This window comes from Phaethon aethereus, assembly GCF_964289735.1.
Source record: "Phaethon aethereus genome assembly, chromosome: 5".
Taxonomy (NCBI): Eukaryota; Metazoa; Chordata; class Aves; order Phaethontiformes; family Phaethontidae; genus Phaethon; species Phaethon aethereus.
The window spans coordinates 7,640,217-7,662,334 of NC_138579.1; the positions used below are offsets into that span (position 1 = coordinate 7,640,217).

The following is a 22,118-nucleotide window of genomic DNA, read 5'->3' on the forward strand; positions in this document are numbered from 1 at the left end:
TATAGCTAACTAAACAATGCTATTCAGAACAAATGAAGAATTCGTTCAGTCTTTTTGTTCTTCTTGAAATTTTCCATAAATAAAAACAAGATAAAATGTAGGATGCACTTTATAAGGTAGTGTGGAGTAAAATTAGCAACACAACTAAAAAGTGCAAAACTAGAAGCACAGGTTAAGATATATGAACCTAACAACACATTAAACTAATATACATCCACAACTGTGATCACATAAAATCATGAGTGCACCTCAGTCAAATAACTCTGATGAAAAGGATGGTCTTTATCTGTAAAGTTACATATACACCTAGTGCTGTGCTGAACTGAGACATAACAAACTACATAAGCCATGTATCACCTAATACATCAATCAAAAAAAAAAACCAGAAATAATGAAAGATTTTTTTTAAATCTGTATGTCACAGAATCACAGAATCGTTAGGGTTGGAAAAGACCTTCAAGATCATCAAGTCCACTCATCAACTCAACACCACCATGCCCACTAAACCATGTCCCGAAGTGCCATGTCTACATGTTTTTTGAACACTTCCAGTGATGGTGACTCCACCACCTCCCTGGGCAGCCTATTCCAATGCCTGACCACCCTCTCACTGAAGAAATTTTTCCTAATACCCAATCTAAGCCTGCCCTGCTGCAACTTGAGGCCATTTCCTCTCGTTCTACCGCTTGTTACTTGGGAGACTAACACCCACCTCACAACCCCCTTTCAGGTAGTTGTAGAGAGCAATGAGGTCTCCCATCAGCCTCCTCTTCTCCAGACTGAATAACCCCAGTTCCCTCAGCCGCTCCTCATAAGACTCGTGCTCCAGACCCCTCACCAGCTTCATTGCCCATCTCTGGACACGCTCCAGCACCTCAGCATCCTTCTTGTAGTGAGGGGCCCAAAACTGAACACAGGATTCAAGCTGCGGCCTCACCAGTGCCGAATACAGGGGTACAATCACTTCCCTACTCCTGCTGGCCACACTATTTCTGATACAGGCCAGGATGCTGTTGGCCACTTTGGCCACCTGGGCACACTGCCGGCTCATATTCAACCTGCTGTCAACCAGCACCCCCAGGTCCCTTTCCCCCGGGCAGCTCTCCAGCCACTCCTCCCTAAGCCTGTAGCGTTGCATGGGGTTGTTGTGGCCAAAGTGCAGGACCTGGCACTTGGCCTTGTTAAACCTCATACAGTTGACCTCTGCCCATCGATCCAGCCTGTCCAGATCCCTCTGCAGAGCCCTCCTACCCTCCAGCAGATCAACACTCCCACCCAACTTGGTGTCATCTGCAAACTTACTGAGGGAGAACTCGATCCCCTCATCCAGATCATCAATAAAGATATTGAACAAGACCGGCCCCAGAACCGAGCCCTGGGGAACACCGCTTGTGACTGGGCACCAGCCAGATTTAACACCATTCACCACAACTCTCTGGGCTCGGCCAGCCAGCCAGTTCTTTACCCAGCGAAGAGTAAACCTGTTGAAGCCACGAGCCGCCAGTTTCTCCAGGAGAATGCTGTGGGAGACGCTGTCAAAGGCTTTACTAAAGTCCAGGTAGACAACGTCCACAGCCTTTCCCTCATCCACTAGGCGGGTCACCTGGTCATAGAATGAGATCAGGTTGGTCAAGCAGGACCTGCCTTTCATGAACCCATGCTGGCTGGGCCTGAGCCCTTGGTTGTCCTGCAGATGCCCTGTGAGCACCCTCAAGATGAATGCTCCATGATCTTCCCTGGCACAGAGGTCAGGCTGACAGACCTGTAGTTCCCAGGATCCTCCTTCCAGCCCTTCCTGTAGATGGGTGTCACATTGGCAAGCCTCCAGTCTTCTGGGACCTCCCCTGTTAACCAGGACTTGCTTGGCAAGCTCCTCCGCCAGCTCTCTCAGTACTCTTGGGTGGATTCCATCAGGCCCCATAGACTTGTGTGTACCCGGGTGGCTTAACACATCCTTAACTGTTTCCTGCTGGATTATGAGGAGTTTATTGTGCTCTCCATCCCCATCTTCCAGCTCAAGGGGCTGAATACCCTGCGGATACCTGATCTGGATGTTAAAGACTGAGGCAAAGAAGGCATTAAGTACCTCAGCCTTGTCCTCGTCCTTGGAGACAATGTTCCCCGCCATATCCAGTAAGGGGTGGAGGTTCTCCTTGGCTCCCTTTTTGTTGTTAATACATTTGTAAAAGCATTTTTTGTTATCCTTTATGACCATGGCCAGACTGAGTTCTAGCTGGGCTTTTGCCTTTCTAATTTTGTCTCTGCTTGACCTCACAAGATCCTCGTACTCTTTGAGTACAAGGATCCTTCAAGGATTCTTCAAGGATTATTTCTTTCAGTTACAGTAATTATAGATATTACCCGTGTCAAGAATGAGTACTACAAGAGAAAGATGTGTATATGGCTGGTGTATCTTTAAATTCAGAGGCAGACAGAGCAAAAATAAGGAGAAATAAAAACAGAGCTGAGCACAGAACCCTGGCTAAAACTTTTTCACTTTATTCAAAAAGTGGCTTATTTGGCTACTTTACCATAATCATCATTCAAAAATTAATTGAACAAGGCTGCTGCTGCTGAGGTAATGAGTTAGATAGCCATAAACCATTTTTTTGACAGAACTTAGGATGCCAAATTGTGTTTTTAAAAGTTCCTGGAGTCAGTTTCCATGTGCTTCTGTAGAACCACGTAGACAACTCTATGTTTCTAAAGATTCATTCTTCACAAAATAAAGCATTCTTTTACAATGTATATCTATTCAGAAGAATGTAATGATGGCAGTTACAAAAGGACTCAGAAGCTCTTAAGGAGTATTTTTTAAGTAACAAAACCTTCCAAAAGAGCCTGCAGTTAAACTTTATGCCTATGCAACACACCTGCTCCCTTCCCTCGCTAAAAACACTCGTGAAAAAAAAACCACACACATCTCACCTCTGTGCCCAGCAAGATCATGAAGCAGATCCTCCTGGAAACCATGCTAAGGAGGTGATTGGTGACAGCCAATATGGCTTCACTAAGGGCAAATCATGCCTGACAAATTTGGTGGCCTTCTATGACAGGGTTACAGTGTTGGTGGATAAGAGAAGAGCAACTGACCTCATCTACCTGGGCTCGTGCAAAGCATTTGACACTGTCCCGCATGACATCCTTGTCTCTATATTGGAGAGACATGGATTTCCAGATGGACCACTCAGTGGATAAGGAATTGGCTGGATGGTCACACTCAAAGAGTTGTCCAAGTGGAGACCATTGATGAGTGGCATTCCTCAGGGGTCCGTATGGGGACTGGCACTGTTTAACATCTTTGTCAGAAACATGGACAGTGAGATTGAGGGCACCATCAGCAAGTTTGCCAATAACACCAAATTGTGTGGTGCGATCGACACGCTGGAGGGAAGGGATGCCATCCAGAGGGATGTGGACAAGCTTGAGGAATGGGCCTGTGTGAACCTCATGAGGTTCAACAAGGCCAAGTGCAAGGTCCTGCACATGGGTCAGGGCAGTCCCAAGCACAAATACAGGCTAAACAGAGAATAGATTGAGAGCAGCCCTGCCAAGAAGGACTTGGGGATGTTGATTGATGAGAAGCTCAACATGACCCAGCAATGTGTGCTTGCAGCCCAGAAGGCCAACCGTATCCTGGGCTGCTTCCAAAGCAGCATGGCAAGCAGGTCAAGGGAGGTGATTCTGCCCCTCTACACTGCTCTCATGAGGCCCCACTTGGAGTACTGCATCCAGCTCTGGAGCCCTCAGCACAGGAAAGGCATGGACCTGTTGGAGCAAGTCCAGAGGAGGGCCACAAAATGATCAGAGGGCTAGAGCACCTCTCCTATGAGGACAGACTGAGCGAGTTGGGGTTGTTCAGCCTGTAAAAGAGAAGACTTCAGGGAGATCACCCTATCAGAAAGCTGGAGAGGTTCTTTTTACAAGGGCATCTAGTGACAGGACGGGGTAATGGCTTTAAACTGAAAAAGGGTAGATTTAGATTAGATATAAGGAAGAAATTCTTCACTATGAGGGTGGTGAGACACTGGAACAGATTTCCCAGAGAAGTTATGGATGTCCCATCCCTAGAAACATTCAAAGCCAGGTTGGATGAGGCTTTGAGTAACCTGGTCTAGTGGAAGGTATCCCTGTCCATGGCAGGGTGGTGGGAACTAGATGATCTCTAAGGTCCTTTCCAACCCAAACCATTCAGTGATTCTATGATATGATTCTACGACATCTTCTCTGACATAATTAATAACCATTGAAAGAAAAATCAGACTGCATACTGAAGCTCACAATAGTCCAAATTGAAGTAACAAGAAGAAAGATAATTTGTCTTCTTTCTCTACTTCATTGTTAGTATACATCTGAGTAGATAAAAAATCTTCATCTTGATCGATACTGTGAAATAGATAATATTTTTCATTAAAATGCAAAGAAAAAAAAATAGATATTCTTAAGTCAAAATAAAATCCCATTTCCTTAGCAGTAGTTTCTCCTTTGTAGCATAATGAAGCCCAAAGATTAATATGACTTTATCTTCACTATAGGAATCAAGTGTATTTGATTATGCATATGAAGAATCACACTTGCTAATGTGGTATTTACCAGGACTCTATTGAAGATATGTTCAGTAGTCTAATCAGGAGCATGCCAGGAAGTCCATTTGAAAGCAAGCCTTTTAATAACTAGCTGTCATAATAACTAGGAACTAATAATTGCCTATGAGGTTGTAGTCAGCAGAGGGGTTACTCTTCATATAAGTTTACATTTAGAATTCCTGAAACAGCTTTATAAGTCTTTTTCCAAGAATTGTATTACAAAGGTTTTCCTTTGGTTAGTAAAAGCTAATCACTTGTAATGAAAAGATACTGAAAGAACTGCAATATCTGCCACGGAATATCCTTTCCAAGAAGTTTTAGCAAAAATCTCTCACTTGGAATGTAAGATGTTTTAGGTATTCAGGCGTGGAATTAATACATAACAAATTGGAAAAAAAACCCAAAACAAAACCAAAAAAAAAAAACCCAACCAGAATTACAGAATAAGGAATTAAAGCTCTCAAACATTTTATAAAAGCAGAGAGAATGAACATGATATATGCCAAAGTACAGTTCAAGACGTCAGCCTTTCTATGTAATAAATATAATCTCTAATTGAGAAATCAAGACCAGGGCTTCAAAAGAGTTGAGTCCTATTTAGCAATTGATGAGAGCTCTTGATCTGGAAATTTTAACTACGATACCTGTCTATGCAACTGGTGAACTATGAAAGACCACTAGTCAGAGAAAACAGCTGGTATGAGAAGAGGAATCCATGTTTTGCAGTCAGCCTAATCAACAACTATCTGGACAGCAGTAAGTGATTCAAACCAAAATGTTTCAAGCCTTTTAAAAGAACAGTTACCACTACCACCCTCCTGCCCAAAGGAGAACGCATATATCAGCACCTATTTATTAACTTGCAAGTTGGTTTCTTGTCTTGTAGCCCTCTAAAGCATTTCATGAGTATTAACTTGTACATTGTTCTGCTCAGTGCTTTCATTGGTTTGTTTAGTTTCTTTCCCTTGACGCTGCTGGTTTCTCTTCATGCTACTCTGCATCAGTTCATGGAGATTCACAATACAACACTTTTCTTCTTCGTCTTCCTCTTCCTCTTCATCATCGTCGTCGTCGTCGTCGTCTTCTTCTTCTTCTTCTTCGTCTTCTTTTGTGGCAGAAGATGAAGATATCTCCTTTTTCTTCATAAAGGTCTCTCTGGTCGGTAGCAACCTTTTAGTGACTGCAGAACAGCTCACAAGAAACTACTGCCTTTGGTACCCATATTCTGCTATTATATTTTTGTACATTGCCTTGAGTCTGCAAAGGTTTTAATTCATATGACTCACTATCTTAGCACATTTTCTGTTTGTGTTTTTTTCACAGTGTTTATAATCAAAGATTCATAATACACCTATTTTTAACATTGGTAGTTACTTAATCAGACATTTCTATGCTTTCTAGTGAAGACCTTTTTTTTAATACACTAATACCAAATAGGGATTTTTAAAAATTATTTTTATGCCGTTTTCTACAAGCCTTTCTATTATGGCTATCTTTGATATAAATAAGCTTTAAAATTTAGTCTAGGAAAAACATATTAACTAATAATCAGGTTACTGTCTGATACCATATGTTATATCACATAAATGCATATATGGAGGCTAAAAGGCAGTGTGAGCTAGGAGAGTGTAAAATGTTTACAACATCTTATAACCATGATGCAAGCCATGGAATTATTGCTTCAGTAAGAGCACCAAAACCAATCTACTTGTATGCAATCAAGACACAACTTCAGGTGACGGTACAAGCACTCCATGACACAGAGGTAAATGGACAAATGGCAGGTCTAGCAATGCACCCTGTGATTTCCTTTCCACGAGGAGCCTGATCGAGTAAGTCTTACACCTCCATGTGCAGAGCATAGATCTCTGTCTTTTACAACAGGTCTTTAACTGGCATTTTGCTTTCTGCAGACATGGGTTTCTTTGAAAATTCAAAGGGAGCGCTTCCCATCGTTTTTTTTTACCTAGTCTTAAAACTAAGTGGATTTCTTGCTTCTCTATGTTTTGAGGTCTTGCCAATTAGAAAAAGCTTATATAAGAAGATAGAATGAGTGTAAAGGCTTAAACCACAAAAAATCATAATCTGAATCATTCATAGTCCATAAGAAGATATTAAAGAACTCTGGAAAGGATCTTAGGGATTATTAAAATGACACATTTCTATAGATATAGTCCACTAAATCCCTATTTAAAGCCCTAAAAAGCTTCTTTTTCAAGCACACCATAATGTAAAATCACTTGGACAAAGTCTTTTGGACGTATTTTCAGTTTAAAATGGATTTTGGTCTAAAAGCATCAGCTTTAAGGGTGATGTTTCAACATTCACATGGAATGCAGATAAGTGCAAGATAGTCCTGATGGTGATTTTCAGTCATTGTAATTGAGCTTAAATTAAAGTGAGTCCCAGTTGTAAATGACCACTGACTAATTTAATTTAATTAATCCTGTCTATTAAACTTTCACTCATGCTTGTTTTTAAGAACTAAATTAAGAGTTAAATTTCTTAAGTAGTTCAGAGCTGAAATGACAAGTGGAACTCTGACTCTTTTTCCCCAAATATGCGTTTAGTAGAGTTAATGTATTTTATCTCTGACTGCACAGTCACTGTAGTTCTATTCAAAATTCATAAAACTATTCACATAGGTCTATCAGCAGTAGCTGTGAGGAGCAAGGGTTTCTACAAAATACTTTTGAACAGCATGTTTCCAGATACATTTAGTTTCCAAGAATAAAAATTTTCCACCATCTTAACCACAAGAAATATAAAACTTTTTAAATTACATAATTAAATCACATGACCAGGGTTAGAGAAGTTTGCCAGTCATTATTCAGCAACAATCTGTATTTTGTGGCAGTCTTTGTGTAAATGCTGAGATAGTACTCTAAATGAAAGCAAGGGAAGGAAATAATTTTTACATGTACCTTTCTTTAAACTCCTTTGGTTTCTCTAGACTTTTCTGATTCTTTCCTTCAATCATTTCAGAATTGTTTTGATCTTCTGTAGTCTCTTCAAATGTCTTAAAAGATAAAGAACAAATAAATCCTAAAAAAAAATGAAAAATTATATATACATGCTGCAAATATTTTCTAAACCTGATGAATCAGTGCACAGTAGTACAGTTTTTGTAGCTAAGATGGTTTGAAGAAATAACCAAAACAAGGTTAAAGAGAGGCAATGTTTTTTGTTGGACCAACTGTAACAACTGGAATAGACACAGAAGTTTTTGAGCACAGACTCTAAATATCTATTCAGAACAAGGAGCTCCTTACATGGTCTCCTTCACAGTTATAAATAAATTCACCACATCCCTTCTTACTGTATGTTTATTCAGCACATACCACATTAGGAACTTTAGTCTCTAACTATAAGTGTCAAACAGTATCACAAAATATAAATAGAAAACACCACCTGTGCACAATATGCTTCTATCAGCATGAGGCTGGCTGAAGTGGACGTGGCTGACACAGCAGTAAATGGAGTCCTTGATCATCTGGTCCAGGGAGGTAAAAGAGTCCAGACGCAATACTATAAAAACTTACCAAATTCTTTACAAGATTGGCCCACTGGGCTACACAAGCTTGGGAGAGACCTTTTACCTCCTAGCAGAGGAGTGGGTCAAAGTGCACTGACAAAGTCCTTTTTTTTGAAAACTGTTCTGTTGGAATCAGAGCTGCTTCTAGTCACCAGAACTGTACTGATCTCCTGTCTAAAATCAGTCAGTTTTACCTCTGAGTATTATTTACCCACACATTTATTTGAGAGGGGGTAAAAAAAAAAGGAGAGAGAGAGATATATTTCTTATTGTAAAGCATATTTAGTTAAACACATTCATGTTAACAAAACCTTATAAACCAGTAGGACCTGTGAAAGCTGTTTACTCAAGCCCTGTGGCTCACTGAGGAATGGCCCTGCTATATTTTGAAGTGTATTCTCTGGCCCTCTTGAGCTAGCACGAAAGTCATCATGACACATTGCCTTGATGGGGCTTATGGTGTAAACTGAGGTCAACAGAAAGCAAGCTTTTAAAGCATTTACATTCATGGACCCCTCTTCTCTAAGAAAACATATGTGATGATATAGTAACATAATTACTAATACTGCAATCATCCTGTTGGTCCATGTGCTTGAAAATACAGTACTTTTTTTACATTTCATAAAATACAACGGTGGTATATATAACTACTTATGGAAAATGTCTTTATATAAAATAAAATGAAAATAGTTACCTTTTTTAAATAATTTATTTTCATTTCTAATTCCTCTGCTTCTTTTTGTAGTTCAATGGATTCTTGTGTAGCAACTGCAGCAAGCTTTAACATTTCATGTGTTTTTTGCCTCGAAGAAGCACTTTCATGTTACGGAATATATATTGCAGCATTACTTTTTTCAAGCAAGGGATACTATCAAATCCCTCACACCCCTATGCCTTAAGGCAAATGCTAGAGGAACAGGAAGCTCTGACAAACCTACATTTCTTAGACAAGTGTTCCAATCTAATTTCATTTAGGCTTCTCCTCCTTAATGAAACATTTTGACTGATATGACTTAAAATGCTGCCATAAATTTAAACTGAAGAGTATTATTGGACCTTCAATTTTCTCACAGAGAAATGCCAATGCTGCCCCTCTAAACATAAATATATAAATAACTACTATACTTTTTAACAGAAAGTTATGAAAAGTAAATATAAACTTTCTTGCCTATAAACTGCATAAACACTACACATCAAGGATACATCTGTAAAGCCCAATCATTTAAGGATTTAAAAGGAACAAGCTCTGCAGAAATAAAATTTCATTTCAGATCACTAATTCACAGATCCAGTTTTAAATACAAGATAAATTAATAGATCAGGAGCATTTATCTTTACTTAGCATACGTAACAGAAATATCAGTATAACAGACAGTAATGTCATTAAAAACAGCACCAAAATTATACAAAAAATAAATTTAAAATTTTGAGAGTCTTGTTCTGAAGTAATTCTAGGACATTTTTACCCCAAGAAGTCCCATGGCAAACCTCTCCCCATTACCTTCATGGGTTGGAGTAATGAATATTAGTACGTATACTCTAAATTCTTCTTCAAAGTCTCAGTTTGCGACAGAATTTTTTCCTTAAAATTGTGTAACAAAGAGAAGACCTTTTTATTAGCTTAAAAGAAACCATGGAAAATTGATTAGAGGATGTCTGTGTAGCACGTTTAACATGCAGTGCACTACCAACAGATCCTACTGTAAAAGCATTGATAATAGTAGTACCCAGAATATCCAAGCAAGCATCTTCTTTCCATTTATATTTTTCAGACTGTTTCAAAACTCTCTTTTGGATTTCTTCAAGTTCTTTCTTTTTTTTGTAATACTTCTGTGCAAGAGCAGTTTCTGCATATTTTTCACGGTGTTGCTTCAAAACCTCTTTATACTGGGTTATGTACTCCTGATACATTTTCCTATAAAAATACATGTAATTTAATTTTTTTCACATGAAGCCATTACTTATAAGGAAAAAAACTATTGATTTGTGGCATCAGCTCAATTAGATTTGCTGCTGTCCTGGAAAAAAAGTCAGATTATATTTAATATACCACTATTTGGCTCTAATTTTTATCTTCCAGGTATTTTCAAGGAAGACTATTCTGTAACAAAGAATACACTCATCACATAAAAAACAGTCAAACCTCATTGTTCTGAAAGGAATGTAGACCATACCATATCCAAAGGCAGCTTGGCAGATGACAGGGGTTTTTTTCCCTGTATAATTATAATGAAACTCACTGCAGGCCAAATTCTCTGTGTATATTGGCACAACTCCACCAGTTTCAGTGGAGATGTATCAAACTTACAGTAAAACAGAATTTGGCCTAGCATCCCATATTTAGAGCAGCTTGGTGCATCACTGGACCAAGAGCTGCCTCCAAGGAGATGCTGAGTAATCTATGTCTGACTCAGGGAAGCCTTAAACACACATATTAGTCACACCAAAACAATAGGACGATTCATGCTTAAGGTTAAGCACTTAAATGTTACACTTAAATGTTTAACTGGCAAAGAGACAGAATGCTCAGCTTCTTGTAGAACTGCGCTCTAAATTAATGTTACACTAACATAATTTCATTGACATCATGTGAGTATGTAGCTACAAATTATTAAAGTAGGTAGTATCAATTAATGTTCAGAGCATTTTAAAAGTCTAAATTGGCTTTTGAAAAAATTGTACTATGAAAACAAACAAATACCATAACAAGTTATAGGACGTAACTCATCACATAAAGCTGAAAATTGATCAATATTATGTTTGGAAAGGAGAGAAAGAAAAGAGCTGTTGCACAGAACAGCCATCCTCTTGTGTTAAATCAATGACAGTGACTATATTGGAAATGTAGTCAGGCTGAATGCCAGGCTAAAAAGCACATTCAGTGCATAAAGTTCTGAATGTACTTATTTTTCTTCCTAATTTAAATATTTAGAATTTGATGAATGCACATCTTACTGATTTGAATATATCATCAAATGTTTTGGTACAGAGGTACTATATCTGAAAAGACCATTTTTGTAAAATATATTGATTTAATTTATCTTATGATTTATAGTCATGATGTCATATAATTAAGCTCAGGAAAACAGATCAAACACTTTCATGTTGGAATTGAAACTAGTTATCTAAAAAAGCAATTTAAAAGTAATGCTTCTTTGGTTTGTCAGCTCAAATTAGTAAAAGCCAAAATGGCTTAATCATATACTCATAGAAAGCCAATTTAGCCTTATTTTTCACCAAATATAGAGCTCTGAACAGGAAGAAGACAGATAAGCTATTAACTGAGTTAATTAAAGACTACCAGGCATGCTATTTCTGTTATCTCAGACAACTGGCAAAAAGAACACTTACAAAAGAACCAAAGCCAACATCTTCAATTACTTAAAGTTACGTCTCTAAATTGGTATTTAGATGCCTAGATGGATCTGCCTTGGTTTTTTCACCATAGGGCTAACCAACCTCTTCCCCTCCACAAGCGGATCAGTAAGGGTTAAGCAACCTCTCTAAAATGAAGATCAGGTTTATCTGAGTGTTAAATAGAATCTCAGATGGTTAACTTGACACACAACATCTTAAATATTTCAGTGAAAATCTTCAGGGACTGTTCCTTATTCCATTGAATATAGGCAGCTACATTCCACAACTAACAATTTTTTTTAAATGCAGAACCTAATTAATGAAGCTGAAACAACTGAAATGCCACTTAGTGAACAGAATTGAATTTGCAGTTAATACTAACTAGGATCTTACCCACAACAGGTCTTACAATGATTTTCGACCAGGCTTTCCTTAGCCACTCATCCTATTTTTTCAGGATCTAATATTGAATTTGCATGCTTTGTGTTTATTTTTAAAAATATTCAGCAATATACAAAAACTTGATTAGTATATTCTAATAATCATATGCAATTCATAGTCACAAATAAAGAAAAGGACAAAATTATCTGAATACCTCTAATTTTCATCTTTCTTAGTCCATATAAGGCTTAGGTTCAATTAAAATGATACTTCCAAAAAAAAACCATAAAACCTGAATATTTTTTAAAAAGTCTTCCCAAACCTGAATATCTGAAACTATTGAAATTGCAGTATACCTGAATTCATGTCATACCGATGGCAAAAAAATCATTTGTAGATAAAACTTATGTATGCTTTTGCAAATATGTTCTCACATTTGATATTTCTGCCAAAGCTGAAACATTCATTACCTTTATTTCAGAGGGCTTGAATAATGTTCTGAAAATTTATACTAGGCATTTGGGAAGCAATTAAATTTGAAGAAGCCATATTTTATACTATTCCATTGGTAACTACAAAGTAACATATGACCTCATAATAATGTAAACTGAGAATTATTTTAATTACTCAATCACTTTTATCATCCTGAACAGTTTACAACTTTTTGAAGCAGACTGCACTATCCTTGCTGATCAGTTTAGACAGGTTAATAAGCACTACTGCCAGAAAGCTCATGTTACATGATCATAGATACCTCTCATTTTCTGTAGCTTCTTGTAAAGTTTCAAGTTCATTTTTCAAATATTCTTCATGCTTGCTAAGAATTATGTAAGTGGGCTTCCAGCTGTGGAGAAAGTACAAAAGGGAAGGCATATAAGTGGTCTTTCCTAATAAAAAGCCATTCAGAAACTAAAACATCAAGTTACTTTTGCTAGCTTACTAGAACAAATAATTTACTTAATGTTTCGAAAGTCAAACATGAATGGTTTTAGTACAGAAAGCATTCACGTGCATACATTTATTTTCTTAAGAATTTAAAGCTGTAAATTCAAGAATATATATTTAGAGAGAGAGAATTAGCAAAGCTTACAAAGCACTTTTTAAAGGAATAGAGTGAGCTTCACAAATTTTTGGAGCCTACTTCTAAGCAGTTAAGCATCTAAATGCACAGATGAGGTACTCAGAACAGTGCCATCCGTAGATCCTTTAACTATGTACGATCTTCTTGTTGGAGATGCACACAGCTTCATTCTTACTGATACCACCAGCACGTATCTCATACCTAAATGCAAGCAGCAATCACAAACTCAGAATTTCCCACACTTGCTAAGCAAGTCCTGCTCAGAAAACAGCCAGAAAGAGATACTTTCTTTTAGTACAATAGCCAGGACACTGGGAGGAGCACTGACCTGGCAGTTTGGAGTCACAGGTCCACACAGCACCTCTTACTAGATTTGAACATAAACTCTGCCCCTTCAGGAAAACACGCCAGCTAACAGTTAAATGCATGGTGACCAGAACTGAACTTCAGCTGCTGCCAAGTACATTCTTTTCCAGCTCTAAGTCATCATCTACATATATTTTCATATTCCATGCAGTTGGTATTTGGCTATATAGTATGTCTACACTGTTAAATGCACCCATTTGAGAAACCTGGCTCCAGCCAAGAGGTGCCAAGTGGCTCATACCCAGCTCAGAAGTAGATTCTTCTAGAGCAAACTGATGTGTCCACATTCTGTAATGCTTAGCCTGAACCGCTTCTCATGTGGTTCCCCTACAGCCTTGAAATTATTTCACGAGCCTCCTATAATGTAAGAGCTATGATGCAGCCCACCAAAGTGGTTTTCTTACAGCAGGATGCTGTAGATTGTACTGAAATCACAGCAACTTCAGGGGATACATGAAGGACATACGACTGGTAAACTAGTAGTACTTCCTCAATATCCAGGTATTAGAGAAGCCCCTTCCTTGGATGTGGGAACTCTAGAAGAACAGGCTGATAAACTTTCTGATTCAAGTGAAATTCAGATATGATCTTTAGGAGAGGCACATAATGGGTCTTTGAAAAGACAGCATCCTGTCTGAAAAGAGATAGTGTAAGGAGTATGAGCCATCCAGGCCTGGATGTCTCCTACCCTCCCAGCTGAGGTCACAGCTATCAGAAAAGACATTTTCAGACCAAGCTGTAACTGAACAAATGGCCAGGATCTTGCTCAGTTAGAGATGGTGAGAAACAAATTCAGAAACCCTTGGTGCATGGAGCCTCCAAATAGCAAGTAATACCTTAATAAGACTTAACACATACCAAAGTGTTGTGAGATGAGAGAAAGAACAGAAAAACGGTGTAAGTCTGCTGAGGTAAATAGGTATATGTGCTACGACAAACACTCCACTCATTCAGAGAGAATAATCTCTGTAGTGACAAGTTGGCAACTTCTGAGATGCTGGGAGCTGAGATTCACATGATAGCTGAACCATCGGAACAGACTGGGCTACAGTAGGACAGAGATCCTATTTCTGATGAAAAAAAATCACTTTCTTCCTCCAAGGGAACCTTCTACAGAAAACAACTAGTACACCCTGTCTCTAGTCAGAGTTTGAAGCGATCTATAAATTCAGCTTTTGTCCAGAATAGAAGCTACCCTAAGGTAACACAAACACCTACAATGAAGTTTGAGTGGAACTATCTGTCCTAGGAGATGTACATACGAAACCCAATATTAGGAACGCATACATAGATTCTACCAAAGCTAAACATTGAAGAAATAGAAGAAGGAAAAATCTGTAAATCTGGAACAGCAGAGATACAGTTACATTTAAAGAATTACATCCACAAGGAGGAGAAGAGAAATGGTGATACGGAACAAGGTTGCAATTGAACAAATCAAATAATTCTTCACTGGACAGGTGAGAGCAACTGAGGATGTAAAGGTTCATTTTGAGTGCATATTCATGAATAGGGTAAGTAAAAGGCATTTTTTGGTTGTGAGTATGCCCTGTGGTTCAAAACCGGAGGGTTTGTAGCATGCAGTCACACAAAGCATGAATGTGCATTTGGACAATTGCTCCAAACGCGGAATAAAATAGAGGCGCCAGTAACAGCTAACTTAATGCAATTTCCATCAAGGAAATAAATAAAGAACGAAGACCTGACAATTAATTTGCTAAACTGAAGTTAAATAACCTTGAACAAAAAATAATGTACTCCAGGTGGTGAGACAATGCGATATACAATCAACATTTATAACAGCAGTAAAGTTTGTCAACAAACAAGGTGAATGAGAAATTGCAGCATCCATTCAGGAAATTTAGCACCATTGGCACAAATTGTTTGACACCACTGATGATTAAAAATATAATTACAAAATCCTACTTCACTGTATCTACTGGAAATTCAACAGAAAGTTGAATTTTTAAAGGATCAGATTTTTTTAAAATACTAGAAACCAACAGTACTTATATAAAAATGTACCGCCACACAGGCATTGTGATCATCTTCTATGCAGAAAACTCCATGCCTTTCAATGGAGGAAAAAATAAACAAGCAATGAAAAAGTCATGGAGCTTTTATTAAATTACAAACCATGTTGTGCGTTACATTTTGTGTTCATGGCTATACTGCAGATATGCAAAAAACACATAGTACAAGAATGCTGTTTGTAACAGAACAACGTATGCAGAATTCAAGTAGCTCGTCTACTATTTTGCTAAATGCATCACTGTTTCACAGAGGTTCTTGGTATCTGTCAGATTTATTTGTCCTTCCTTTCATCAACAAGGGTACCAAAAAATCTTTACCCACACTAATCAGAAAGCAATGAAAATATTCTGTAGTTTAGCTAGTGGGACAATACAACAATTCATTTTCCAAATTAGCAACATTCTGAGTTCATCTAGCTCTTTTTATTTCCATGAAATCTCACCTTCCTTGAACCCAAGTTTAGAAAGTTGAAGAGAAACAATAAAATTGGAATAGGTTCCATCAGCAGTATTTCACCACTTCTTATTGTTTTGGATTCAACACTTCTAGTTTCAATCATTCAAGAAACTAAATATTAGAAAAATGTCATCACCTGTCTAAAAACATGTATTTCATTTTGGTCATTTTGTGCCTTCAGTTCTTTGTTGTATAGACCAATATGGATTTCTTTAGCAAACACAGCAGTATCTTGATACACCTGTCTCACATACTATATTTTCTGTAGACTTGTTGAATATAAGAATCCTGTATTTTGCTCAAAGTCTTCAAACACACTTCAATATACTTACGACGTCTAGCAATCCAGACAAAAAGTTGTTTCTTTGAGAGCTCTATTGAGCATTACTAGCAATTAGTCAGCTATGAGGGTGATTGTGACTCCAAAATAATACTTGAATTTACAAAATCAACGTTAGACTCATGTCCAGTATATATGGGGTATCAACTAGAATAAATTTTAGAAGTTTAAGATTATTCTACTGTATAAGTGCTCTAATTGTCTGTTCTTATAGCTAGGCCTTGTTTATCGTAGCTTTCAGTATGTCGTTAAATGACATTTTCAATAATTTAAGACACAAAGTCTCTACTCTTCTGCAAGCATTGTCCTTCTATGAATACATGTATTCATTAATGAGTCACTTCTCATTTTCAGTCTCTTTACACTAATGCCATTAATTATCCTTTGTAGGACCTGAGCCAAAACTCATTGAATTCAATGATTAAAATTTAGATCAGATCCTTAGTTCTACCCTTAATTGTTTATTTCTTTATTTGCACCACTTAACAGTTTGTGATTTGGAAACAGATTTGCAACTTCAAAGATACCTAAGGAAGTAGTGTGAACAGCTTCAGAAAATTACAAAAGTGTTCATTTTATACTGCATTGGAGGCAAGAATTTAATATGAAGGAAAACTGGAATTTTCTTGTCAAGGTCAAATCTTTTCCTAACTCTTTTTATGATAAAGCTACACATCAGTATGGTATGGCAATTGATTCAAACAGCTAGCCACTATACCCACTTCATTCACTAATGACTTCATTCTTTATTCTGTTTTCAGGTAGTTCAGAATAAACATGGAAAGGACCCTGATCTTTACTTCTCTTTTCATTGCTAGAAACACCCACATTCTCCATTCACATCCTAAAAAAAATTTCAAATATATGTTCTAGACGTTTTTATTCAAGTACTTTTCTTCAGGTATAGAATTGCAAGAAAACAAAACGGATAGAACTTGCTAAAAAATCATCACTTCAACTCCAAGGAACTAGACAGATTGTGGAAAGATGAACACTGCAATGAAAAAAACAAGATTATATCACCTGGGTCAAACTCTCTGTACTGTCAAATACAGATTTGCCTTTTTAGCTATCCTGGCAAACACCTGAGATTTGCATTTTTTAAAATTAGACATTCCATGTCAGTAAGGAAAAACTCCTTGTAGCCAAATTCTTGCTTGAGAAACTTCAAATCGCTAAGACTCAAAAGTGTCTGCATTTAAAACTTGCCCTAATAATCTGATAGAAAAATTTCTATGAAGAAAACTGAACTGCAGTCCATTGCAGTCATCAAAACAGTGTGCCTAGAAGAGCAATTTTGCAATCTGCAGTAAAAATTATACCAAAATCTGCTAGTAGAACTACACACATATCTGTATGTAGAGGCAGTTATGAGATATCTTAGAAGAGAGTATGTATAGAACAAAAAGTAATGTTGTGAACAAGAATGGAAAGATGCTTCAATTTCAGGAAGCCCAATTCAGAATTAAACAAAGACCATCATAATGGAGCCTTATTGCCACTGATAGTTATTAACATTTATTAGTTTAAGAAAAAAACACAATGTTTTTTGAATGGTACTCTTAATAAAGTTCAAATTTGACAGAACTCAGATGCATCCAAATATAGAAAAGTTATGTTTCTATTACCTTACTACTTGAATACTTTAGCGTGCTGCCAAGACAGTACCTGTGATCTCTGAAGAACGTTTATTCTAATAAAAAAACTAAAAAAACCTAAATGTAGTCTGTTTTTCAATAATTTACTTTTTCAAGGGATGGATAATAATGTAATTTTTGTACCTGATGATTTGCAGCTTGAAAAAAATATAACACTAAAGTTTTCTTTAACATCACTCCTGTCTGAACACACACATACATATTTTTACACTACTTCCTCATTGACTTTCTTAATGCCATCCATAACTCAAAGTTCAGGCTGTAGTATACTCACGCATTACAGCTCTCCTTACTACTCTCATTTTGCTTGTGCAAATCAGCAATTGCATCATTGCTGTTATTTATATTTTCCTGCAACCTGGCAATTTCATTCCTTTTTTCTGTGATTTTTACAGTATACACTGAAATTAAAAATAAAAATAAAAAAGTAAGCATATGTATTTTCATTAAAAGTCTATATTCAGAATGATTCAAAATTTATTCCAAAATACTTAATCTCAACGGTACCAGATAAGTGGACAGCCTGCAATTAAGCAAACCAACAACAAAGTGAGTCAAAAACTTAGGGAGTTTCAGCTGTGTGGTGAGTACCTTAATTATCATTCAATATTGTGAGACTGCCTTTGGAAAAAAATATTATTTATGCTGTTTGTGCATCCCAGTCTATATAAAACTGAAGTAACTATTAGCAGTAGAAATCAAAGCACTCTTAATAGTTAGAGCTGACCCTTCTTTTTTTTGCATTCCACAGCATCTGCAGATGCTACAAGTAGTATACAGGGAAACCAGAGTGTAAGCTGCTTTGCCCTCAGTAATGCTTGCAACTGGAGAGACTGATGGGAGTACAAAAGTTGCCTGAGATAAAAGGTCTCTTTCAAACATTTGTTTTCTTTTACAGAAGTCCAGAAACACATTTTGAATGGGAAAGCTGGCTACAAGAAGAGAAAAATAAAAACATCACTAATGGCATATAAGCAAATTTTTACTGGAAACAGGGAAATTACATTAAAAAGGGAATTTACTCAAGGTGGGAATGTGTAATGTATAACAAATTAATATAGAAGGCAGAGGTTTATTATGAAAAACATGCATTATAATGACAAATCCTTAAGCACTACGATATTTGCAGACATTCTTAAGGCAGATTCTTAATTCTGCTTTTTCTAACAGCTGACAGCTGACATTTTCAGAATGAGTGGTTAGTAGAGAATCCATATCATTGAACATGATAAGTGTTCTCTTTCACAAGTAAAAGCTGTGAGAACTATCACGCATGCTCACGTTGCAATACAATGAGCACAACCAGGTCCACATTTTTTTTCTCCGTGCTGTTTGTTTATTTTTTTTCATACAAGGTTTCAGACTTCTTAGCACCAAATCATCCCTTGCCATCACTGCTACCCTGACGTGCTGTATGCCAAAAATGCTAAACAGAATTCAGTTACAGACATCCTGCCCTTTTCAACTACTTAACCAGGAAGGGCATCTTAATTATGTGATATGTGTCTTCAGTTGTTTGAATTACTGCTCTAGAACTTCAAGTCATCCTGAACTTTGGGTCTGGTTTTGCAGTACTTGCTATATATTCACTTTTAACACCAGCTGCATTTATACCACAAAACACCACTTCCCCAGATACAAACATCAGTCAGTGAAAAGCCAAAAATTCTCAATGTATTTTAATATTGAGTTATCCTGAATATCTCAAATATATTAATATTTTCAATATTTTAAGTCAGTAACTTGCTTTTACTTAGCGTGAAGCATAACTATTAGACAACTGATGTATGCTTCATTTCTGAAAAAAAAAGGGTGTATTTGGAAGTATCCCACAGATGACATTTTGAGATTCACCAAGATATAACATAACTGTATGAACAAAATATCTATTACTTAAGCAAAGAATCACAGGATCACACAGGATCACTACGGTTGGAAAAGACCTTCAAGATCATCAAGTCCAACCATTAATCCAGTGCCACCATGTCCCCTAAACCATGTCCTGAAGCGCCACATCCACACATTTTTTGAACACTTCCAAAGATGGCGACTCCACCACCTCCCTGGGCAGCCTGTGCCAATGCCTGACCACCCTCTCGGTGAAGAAATTTTTCCTAATACCCAATCTAAACCTCCCCTGGCACAGCTTGAGGCAATACCTTTAACATTTCATTTAGTATTTTCTATAGATGACCACTTCTGTCACAAGTGTGAGTTGTTCTACTCACCCTTTGCTTTTGCAAAGGCCTTGTGGATGAGCTCCATCTCATCCAACTTTACAACACAATTATCTACTTCAGAATTAGACACCCATGGCTACAGCCACACTCAGCAGACAAAACCAACAGTTTTTAAAGCTTACTTTATCTAACCTACTTTAAACTCTTCAGGATGAGACAAATCGTATCCTAAAAGTGCCTACTTCCCTCCACTGGTTATAAAGGGACTCTAGCCAAAAAGCCTGATGAATCTCACACTAAAAGTCTGAGCCTGAATGCTACAACTGTTCCTTTGCCAAGTAATACACAGAGACAAAATTAAATCGGTGGAACTATTGCTAGGTAAGTTTTTGAAGGATTTAACCCAAACTTTTAAAAGTCTGACCGTTGATTGTGAGCTCACACATAATTAGATATCTCTGAACTGAACATGCAAATAGCTATGCCATGTTACTACACAGCCTTTGGATTTTTCCTAAAAGCGTGCTCATTTACCGTAAGCTTGCACAAATATTAAGAAAAACCTCAACGCTAAGGTTCAATTACGTGACTGAAGAGTTAAATCAGAATTCTAGCTGTACCAGATTTAGTGTTACAGATGAATTCTTAATGAATAAGTACTTGCTTTGATGTATCAGTCAAGATTATTAGAAATGTTGCCATCAACAGGAACACCAATCAGACCAGAACCCTCTCTTGTTCTTTTTCCTGAAGATTATGAGCTTCAATTTCTACTTATGAAGTACCAGTCATGAGCACAGATGTCGATCAGATTGTCTAAAGAATAGTTTCTCTACCACAACCATTCTCATGAGTGAGTGATACCAAATAGTAGCATGGTAAAAAAAAAAAAAACAGTCCAGAACAAAGTCCGTAATATTATGCTGTCTGTTAGCCCCAGGGAAAAAGAATTTGATGTGGAGCAAGACTTTCTCATTGGGTTTATTGTTTTGAATTTCAAATAAAATTAACAGCTGCTTGATTGCAGAAAAGAAGAAGCAGGCTTGAGTAGGTAGTAGCAACTGAGAGAACTTTCATTATTATAGGAAAACAGAAACAGAGAAGAGGCAGTGAGGCAGAGGTCCAAATCTGGAAAGAACAAAAAACACGAAGAAAGAAAGGGAGGCAAGTGGCAGATGTATTGAGCAAGCACAGCTGAATCAAAGAACTGCCAGTGACTGTGTGGAGCTACAAAGTAAGAACAGGAAATGGCGCAGCATGAAACTGGCTGTCCATGAGACAGCTGAACAACATTAGCTAAAAGTTGCAAGCGAAAGCAAAGTCTGCTAGAGAGAATGAGCAAGTACTGATGGCAAAAGACGAGGTAGGGTGAGAGAAGGACACAGGACAGCTTTCATTATTAGTCTTGCTTCCGTCCCTTAAACACAGAACATGTACCAGGACTAATGAAACAAAAGCAGTGTGTTCCATGTCTAATAAAATGATAATTTATGACTACTCACAATTTATCTGTTCATTCACATATTCCTTAGCATAAGACGTTTGTTGTATCTGGAAAACTAAGAAGAAAATAAACATTTTTTCAGATATATATATGAGTTGAGCTGTGAAACAAATGCATTAATTTCACAAACACTGATTAACAAAAATTTTAACAAAATATCTAAATAGCAATTTTGCTATTAAATAACTGTGAGTACACCTTTCCATAACCTCACACCTAACAAAGTATTATGTAGGCAAACATCAAATCCTTACTATTATAAATTTATTTGAAGTTAATATAAATGTTTTAAGCAGAAAACATCACTGTATGTACTGCATTAGTAATTATTAATTTAAAAAAAAATTATATAATGACCTACCAAACTCGAGCAGAAGTTTGTCTAAATTGGTCAAAAGCCTGTCACTCATTGTGTAAACTACAAAAGAAAAATGCAATTCAAGGATTTACACAGACAAAAGCTTTATTGATACAACAAACAAGTCAAAATTGCAAGACAATACCATACTTTTTAAGACAAAAGGAAGAAAAAGAGTTTTAACTGCATTTGAATTAGTATCTAAACTACTTTAGTGGAACCAAATTTCTCACCGATAGTGGTGGTAATGGACTCATTGAAAGTCTAAAACACGGTTAGGAA

The 22,118-nt window shown here is 37.1% G+C and overlaps 1 protein-coding gene across 1 annotated transcript in view; it reads right to left on the bottom strand.

The window, feature by feature from the left end:
* LOC309405683 (protein SIX6OS1) overlaps window positions 1-21,888 on the bottom strand; it is a gene marked incomplete at both ends in the record, with an annotated part of 31,765 nt that extends 9,877 nt beyond the window's left edge. Inside the window, 8 exons of the mRNA XM_082000523.1 lie at window positions 7,511-7,605; window positions 8,816-8,936; window positions 9,325-9,367; window positions 9,849-10,036; window positions 12,614-12,703; window positions 18,069-18,195; window positions 21,477-21,533; window positions 21,840-21,888. Coding sequence (XP_081856649.1) covers window positions 7,511-7,605; window positions 8,816-8,936; window positions 9,325-9,367; window positions 9,849-10,036; window positions 12,614-12,703; window positions 18,069-18,195; window positions 21,477-21,533; window positions 21,840-21,888 — 770 coding nt within the window. The remainder of the gene's footprint in view (window positions 1-7,510; window positions 7,606-8,815; window positions 8,937-9,324; window positions 9,368-9,848; window positions 10,037-12,613; window positions 12,704-18,068; window positions 18,196-21,476; window positions 21,534-21,839) is intronic.
* Window positions 21,889-22,118: the final 230 nt, after the last annotated feature.